Source organism: Symphalangus syndactylus, chromosome 14 (assembly GCF_028878055.3).
Source record: "Symphalangus syndactylus isolate Jambi chromosome 14, NHGRI_mSymSyn1-v2.1_pri, whole genome shotgun sequence".
NCBI classification, from domain to species: Eukaryota; Metazoa; Chordata; class Mammalia; order Primates; family Hylobatidae; genus Symphalangus; species Symphalangus syndactylus.
Window position 1 is genome coordinate 56,989,653 of NC_072436.2, and position 8,281 is coordinate 56,997,933.

At 41.7% G+C, this 8,281-nt stretch overlaps 1 protein-coding gene across 1 annotated transcript; it reads left to right on the forward strand.

The window, feature by feature from the left end:
- Positions 1 to 1,031: 1,031 nt before the first annotated feature.
- On the forward strand, positions 1,032 to 7,001 carry LOC129462978 (zinc finger FYVE domain-containing protein 9-like). The gene is given in 4 exon segments (XM_055243435.1): positions 1,032 to 1,099; positions 3,510 to 3,600; positions 5,170 to 5,722; positions 5,725 to 7,001. Coding segments are annotated over 4 exon segments (1,989 nt in total).
- Positions 7,002 to 8,281: the final 1,280 nt, after the last annotated feature.

The following is an 8,281-nucleotide window of genomic DNA, read 5'->3' on the forward strand; positions in this document are numbered from 1 at the left end:
TGGCTTAAGGGTTAATTGATAAGTCAGACACCAAGGAACTGTACCTATGGCTACCCACTGCCAAAATAACATCAAAATGGGCAGATAAGTTGGTCCAAAATTAGGTTAACTTAGTTGTTTTCACGTTCTCCTCACATACCCTTTGCTCCCATTAAATCAGTTGATCCTCAGATACACCTTGTGCTTTTGTAACTTAGTGTCTTTCCTCATGCTGTTCTCTCTTCCTAGAATTACATATATCCAAATCCCAACCCATTCTTCCAAATTAGCTCAGATGTCACATCCTCTATGAAGTGCCTCTGATCCCCTCACAGAAGGAGTCTGTTTTGTGTCTCTCCATCCCCACCTTTCTTGCATTAGCAATCTTATAGAATTTTATTTTTATAGTTCTTGAGGCCCCTCTCGCTTTCCACCTTGAAATTTTGTTTTTAATTCATTTGTCTTACGTCTTCTATTGGTCTCTAAGTTTCTTGCAGTCACAACATATTTTCACTCAGCTTTGGGTAGATCTCAAATACCAAGCACAGTGCTTTGAATGTAAACGTCACTCAGAAACATCTATTCAGATTTGAGTGCTTACCATGTGCCAGATACTAGGCCTGCGGCGTGACTGAAACAGTTTCTTCTCTCCAGGTACTCATGGGAAACAGACATATTAACAGACTTTCAATATGATCTAGTAAGTAATAAGGTAGAGTCATGAACAGAGTGTATGGAAACCTAGAGTAGAGACTTGACCAAGGAAAAGGCCTAGACTGAAAGATGGGCAGTCTTGGTCAGAAAATGGAATGTATGAATCTATGACTTCAAGGTGAAGCCATTTTGGAAGGTGGCAATATCCAGGATGTGACCCTGAGAACTGTGCAGGCGGAGGAACGTGGGTATAGGGTGTGAGATAGCTCTTCCAACTGGCCAGTGGTGCCAGGAATTGAGGTACAGAGGATGCCGGTAAGCCAGATGCCAGAGTCCTCAGTGAATGAAGGAAAATATCCAAAAGAGAGGTAGATGATCATCCTGGGAAGGAGTAAAAGATGGCATCTGCAGATGGTGTGAACTTCATGGGCAGTGAGGCTTTTCATGAAGCTGGAGCAATGGCCTGGTAAGGGCAATGGGAAGGCAGGAGGGTGCTGGTTCCCTATGCTACCTGACCCTATCCATCCCAGAATCTGATGTTTAGAGCTCAAGCAGCTTTAACTGGAGAGGGCTGCATGGTGAGGCTCATTGTCTTTGTAGAGAGCCAAGTCTTCTTCATTAGGGCAGGAAAGAGGTGTTCTGTGAAAACACTGAGGGTATAGAGGTGCTTATTTACAAGTTGAATCACCATAGATAATGCTGATACAATGGGAGAGCTGAATGTGGACTAGTCCACTTTTATCATTTTAAATTTGAATACTCTGAGGCCCAGTGAAAAGAAATAACTTTTTTCCTCAGGCTTCCATAACTAAATTTAATTTCCTTTTTCCTAGCAGTTATTCTGATGCATAGATTTCTTTTTTTTTTTTTTTTTTTTTTTGAGATGGAGTCTTGCTCTTTCACCCAGGCCAGAGTGCAGTGGCGCTATCTCGGCTCACTGCAACCTCTGCCTCCTGGGTTCACAACATTCTCCTGCCTCAGCCTCCCGAGTAGCTGGGACTACAGGCGCCCGCCACCGCGCCCGGCTAATTTTTTGTATTTTTAGTAGAGACGGGGTTTCACCGTGTTAGCCAGGATGGTCTCGATCTCCTGACCTCGTGATCTGCCCGCCTCGGCCTCCCAAAGTGCCGGGATTACAGGCGTGAGCCACCGCACCCGGCCTGATGCATAGATTTCTTAAACACAGATGCTTGAAGCACATGAGTGGTCTATAAAGACCTCCAAGGTAGGTTGTGGGTTATTTCATAGTATAGCATTTCTAACATGATAATCCTATGAAAGCATACAAATATGATGTTTTGACATTAAGAACCTGCATATAAAATTCAACAAACATATGTCAATAATCATTGATATTTATCACGGTAGCATGTTCTTCCTATACATTTATGGATAATTTCTTTCCCCAGTTCCCCCAGCCCTAATACAATAGTGAGTCTTTTGACTGTATGGTCCTTGAAACTTCCACCCACACCACTCTGCTAAAACAGTTCTCACTAAGGTTACCAATGACAATCAAGTCACTAAGTCTAACAAATAATTTTCAGTCCTCGTCTTATTCAATCCCTCAGTAGCATTTGATACAGACAATCTTCCCTTCCTTCTTGAAGTACATTTTGCCCTTGGCTTTTATGAAACTACAGTCCCCTTGTTTTATTTGCCCACTTTTGTATTGCTCCTTTGCAGATTTATCCTCCTTTACTTGGTTATTAAGCATTGAAGTTCACCAGGGCACTGTTCTAGATACTTTTATCATCTCACTCCATATTCTTTCTCTGAATGATTTAATCTATTCCCATGGCTTACAATATCTTTATGCTCAGTGTGTATCCAGAGCATAAATAAAGATTTATATCTCCAACCCATGTTTCTCCTATGAACCTTAAACCCTTATGTACAACTCAACATCTCCACTGGGATATCTCAAGGGCATCTGAAATTGAACTGGCCCGAGTGTGAACTTAGATTGCTTCTCTCAAATTTGCTCCTCCTCCAGTGTTTTGTATCAGAGTGCCAAAACAGCTATTTACAGTTCTGTAAGCTAGGAATTTGAGTCATCCTCAATACTTTCCTTCCTCTCAACTTCCACATCAAATCCATCCACATGTCCTGTTGATTTTACCTTGAAAATAACTCTCAAATTCTTCCACTTATCTCCATCTTTATTAGTAGCACCTTCAGTCAAGCTATTGCAGTAGACTTTCTTTGGTAACAGCTTTACTGAGATTTAATTCAGGTATTATAAAACACAGCCATTTAAGTTGTACAATTCAATGGTTTTTAGTATAATCACACCTTATTTTATTTGCTTCACTTCATTTCATTTTGTAGATATTGCATTTTTAAAAATAAATTGAAGTTTTGTGGAAATCCTGCATCGAGCAAGTCTATCAGCAATATTTTTCCCACAGTATATGCTCACTTTGTGTCTCTGTGTTACATTTTGGTAATTATCACAACAGGCCGGGTGCAGTGGCTCATGCCTGTAATTCCAGCACTTTGGAAGGCTGTGGCGGGTGGATCACTTGAGGTCAGGAGTTCGGGACCAGCCTGACCAACATGGTGAAACCCCTTTTCTACTAAAAATACAAAAATTAGCCAGGCATGGTGGGAGGCGCCTGTAATCCCAGCTACTTGGGAGGCAGAGGCAGGAGAATCACTTGAACTCGGGAGGCAGAAGCTTCAGTGAGCTGAGATCACACTGCTGTACTCCAGCCTGGGTGACAGAGTGAGACTCCGTCTCAAAAAAAAAGAAAATTATAACAACACTTCATACATTTTTATTATTGTTATACCTGTTATGATGATCTGTGGTCAGTGATCTTTGATGTTACTATTGTAATTGTTTTGGGGCACCATAAACGGTGCCCATGTAGGACAACAAACTTAACTGATAAATGTTGTAGGTGTCTGACTGCTCCACCAACTGGTCATTCTCCCCTCTCTATCCATCTCCTCAGGGACTCCGTATTCTCTGAGACAGAACAATATTGAAATTAGCCCAATTAATGACCCTACAATTACCTCTAAGTGTTCAAGTTAAAGGGAAGAGTCTCAAGTCTCTCACTTTAAATCAAAATCTAAAAATGATTAAGCTTAGTGAGGAAGGCATGTTGAAAGCCAAAATAGGCCAAAAGCTAGGCTTCTTGCGTTAGCCAAATTGTGGATGCAAAGGAAAAGTTTTTGAAGGAAATTAAAAGTGCTACTCCCATGAACACACAAATAATAAGAAAGCAAAACAGCCTTATTGCTGATATAAAGAAAATTTTAGTGGTCTGGATGGAAGATCAAACCAGCCACAACACTCCCTTAACCTAAAGCCTAATCCAGGCCAAGGCCCTAACTCTCTTCAATTCTATGAAGTCTGAGAGAAGTGAGGAAGCTGCAGAAGAAAAGATGGAAGCTAGCAGAGGTCGCTTCATGAAGTTTAAGGAAAGAAGCCATGTCCATAACATAAAAGTACAAAGTAGGCAACAAATGCTGATGTAGAAGCTGCAGCAAGTTATCCAGAAGATCTATCTAAGATCATTGAGGAAGGTGACCACACTAAATGACAGATTTTCAATATAGATGGAACAGCCTTATATAAAAAGATGTCATCTAAGTCTTTCATAACTAGAGAGTAGAAGTCAATGCCTGGTTTCAAAGCTTCAAAGGACAGGCTGACTCTTTTGTTAGGAACTAATGCAGCTGGTGACTTTAAGTTGAAGCCAATGCTCACTTACCATTTCAAAAAGTCTAGAGCCCTTAAGAATCATGTTAAATCAACTCTACCTGTACTGTAAAATGGAACAATAAAGCATGGATGACAGCACATTTGTTTACAGCATGGTTTACTGATTATTTTAAGTCTGCTATTGAGACCTACTGCTTAGAAAAAACCAAGATTCCTTTCTTTTTTTTTTTTTTGAGACAGAGTCTTGCTTGTCGCCCAGGCTGGAGTTCAGTGGCGCAATCTCGGCTCACTGCAAGCTCCGCCTCCCAGGTTCACGCCATTCTCCTGCCTCAGCCTCTCCGAGTAGCGGGGACTACAGGCACCCGCCACCACGCCTGGCTAATTTTTTTGTATTTTTAGTAGAGACGGGGTTTCACCATGGTCTCCATCTCCTGACCTCATGATCCGCCCGCCTCGGCCTCCCAAAGTGCTGGGATTACAAGCATGAGCCACTGCGCCCGGCCTGATTCCTTTCAAAATATTGTTGTTCCTTGACAATACACCCAAGAGCTCTGATGGAGATGTACAAGAAGATGAATATTGTTTTTTCTGCCCGCTAACACAACATCCATTCTGTAGCCCATGGATCAAGGAGATATTTTGACTTTCAAGTCTTAAGAAATATATTTTATAAGGCTATATGTAGCTAGTATAGAGTGTGATTCCTGTGATTAATCTGGGTAAATGAAAAACCTCTGGTTTTCCTTATTCACCATTCTAGATGCCATTAAGTAAATTTGTGATTCATGGGAGGAAGTTAAAATATTACATTAACAGGAGTAGTGAAGTAGCTGATTCCAATCATTATGGATGACTGAGAGGGTCAAGAAGTCAGTGGAGGAAGTAACTTGAGATGTGGTGGAAATAGCAAAAGAGAAGTTGCTGATGCAGCCAAATTAACAATGAATGGAACTTCCTCTGCAGGAACCCTGGCTGTGTCACACGACCCAGTCAAGCTAGTAACTACCAGTCCTCTACCAGCAGAGATGGATATTCCTCTATTCTCTGGCAGTATAACTCAGGTCAGAAGTCCTGTTGAAAGTGCAATGAGCCTTATTCCTGAAGATGGCCTTCCTCCTATTCTCATCTCCACTGGTATAAAAGGAGACTATGCTGTGGAAGAGAAACCATCACAGATTTCAGAAATGCAGCAGTTGGAGGAAGGTGGCCCTGACCCACTTGTATTTGTTTTAAATGCAAATTTGTTGTCAATGGTTAAAATTGTACATTATATGAACAGGAAGTGCTGGTGTTTTACAAACAAGGGAATGCATGCAGTGGGTCAGTCTGAGATAGTCATTCTTCTACAGTGTCTACCGGATGGAAAGTGTTTGCCAAAGGATATCTTTAATCACTTTGTGCAACTTTATCGGGATCTCTGGCAGGGAATGTCGTGGGCAACTTGGGACATTCCTTCTTCAGTCAAAGTCTCCTCAGCAGTAAAAAACATGGTGGATTTTTATATGTGACATTTACCTACCAGTCACTGCAAGACCTAGTACTCCCAAACCCACCTTACTTGTTTGGGATTCTTATCCAGAAATGGGAAACTCCTTGGGCTAAAGTGTTTCCTATCCATCTGATGTTGAGACTTGGAGCTGAATATTGACTTTATCCATGCCCACTATTCAGTGTCAGATTTTGGAAGCCATTATTTGGAGAGATGGGGCATACCATCATGAATCTTCTTGCAGACTTCAGAAATTGCCAGTATACCTTGCCAGTAGTTCAACGTTTGGTGGTTGATATGGAAGTTTGGAAAACCAGCATAAAAATTCCCAGCAACAGATAAAATGAGATGATGAAAACCATGAACAAGGCCAATGAGCATGTCCTAGCAGGAGGTGCCTGCTTCAGTGAAAAGGCAGACTCTCATCTTGTGTGTGTGCAGAATGATGATGGAAGCTATCAGACCCAGGCTATCAGTATTCACAATCAGAACAGAAAAGTGACTGGTGCCAGTTTCTTTGTGTTCAGTGGCACTCTGAAATCCTCTTCTGGATATCTTGCCAAGTCCAGTATTGTGGAAGATGGCGTTATGGTCCAGATCACTGCAGAGAACATGGATTCCTTGAGGCAGGCACTGCGAGAGATGAAGGACTTCACCATCACCCATGGGAAGGCGCACTCAGAGGATCCCCAGGAGCACATCCACATCCAAGCGGTGGATGATGACAAGAACGTTAGCAAGGGCGTCGTAAGTCCTACAGATGGGAGGTCCATGGAGACTACAACAAATGTGAAGATATTCCATGGATCAGAATGTAAAGCAAATGGAAAAGTCATCAGATGGACAGAGGTGTTTTTCCCAGAAAATCCTGATCAGCACAATTGCCTCAGTGATCCTGCAGATCATGGTAGATTGACTGAGCATGTTACCAAGGCTTTTTGTCTTGCTCTCTGTCCTCACCTGAAGCTTCTGAAGGAAGATGTAATGACCAAACTGGTACTACGTGTGACACTTGATTCAGATCAGGTCGGCTATCAAGCAGGGAGAAATAGCCAGCCTCTTCCCTCGCAGTACATGAATGATCTGGACAGCACCTTGGTGCCGGTGATCCATGGAGGGGCCTGCCAGCTCAGTGAGGGCTCTGTCGTCATGGAACTCATTGTAATTTTTAAAAGTTGCCACAGCCGCCTCAACCATCAGTAACTAGCATCCTGATCAGTCAGCTGCCGTTAACACTGAGGCAAGACCCTCCACTAGCAGAAAGATTATAACTCCCTGGAAGATATTGGTTTTTCTTTGCCTGGCTTATTTCACTTAGCATAATATACTACAGGTTCATCCATGTTATCACAAATGACAGAATTTCCTTATTTTGTAAGGCTGTGTGTGTGTGTGTGTAAAATCTCACATTTTCTCAATCTATTCATCTGTTGACAGACATTTAGGTTAATTCCATACCTTGGCTATTGTAAATAATGCTGAAATAAGCATGAAAGTGCAGATATCCCATCAACATACTGATTTCATTTCCTTTAGATATATGCCAAGTAGTGGAATTGCTGAATCATATTGTAGTTCTATTTTTAATTTTTGAGAAACCTTCATACTATTTTCCATAATGGCTCTACTAATTTACATTCCTATCAAAGTGTTCAAGGGTTCCCTTTTCTCTACATTCTCACCAATACTTACCTTTTGTCTTTTTAATAGAAGCCATTCTAACAGGTGTGAAGTGATATATCACTGTGGTTTTTTTTTTTTTTGAGACGGAGTCTCGCTCTGTCGCCCAGGCTGGAGTGCAGTGGCGCAATCTTGGCTCACTGCAAGCTCCGCCTCCCGGGTTCATGCCATTCTCCTGCCCCAGCCTCTCCGAGTAGCTGGGACTACAGGCGCCTGCCACCACGCCCAGCTAATTTTTTGTATTTTTAGTAGAGACGGGGTTTCACCGTGGTCTCAATCTCCTGACCTCATGATCTTCCCGCCTCGGCCTCCCAAAGTGCTGGGATTGCAAGCGTGAGCCACCGCGCCCGGCCATCACTGTGGTTTTAATTTACATTTTCCTGATGATTAGTTATGTTGAGCTTTATTTTTTTCATATACCTGTTGGCCATTTTTATATCTTCTTTTGAGAAATGTCTATTTGGGTCCTTTGCCCTACTTTCAATTTGGTTGTTTTCTTGCTATTGAGTTCTTTGAGTTTCCTATAAATTTTGGATATAAACCCCTTATCAGGTATATGGTTTGCAAATTTTTCTCCCACTTTGTAGATTGCCACTTTACTTTTTTGGTTGTTTCCTTTCTGAACAGAAGCTTTTTAGTTTGATGCAATCCCATTTGTCTACTTTTGCTTTTGTTGTCTATGCTTTTTGGGTGATATAAAAAAAATGCCAAAACCAGCACCAAGAAGCTTTTTCTCTGTTTTCTTCAAGTAGTTTTATGGGTTCAGACCTTAACCTTTTTGTCTTTAATTCATTTTGACTTGG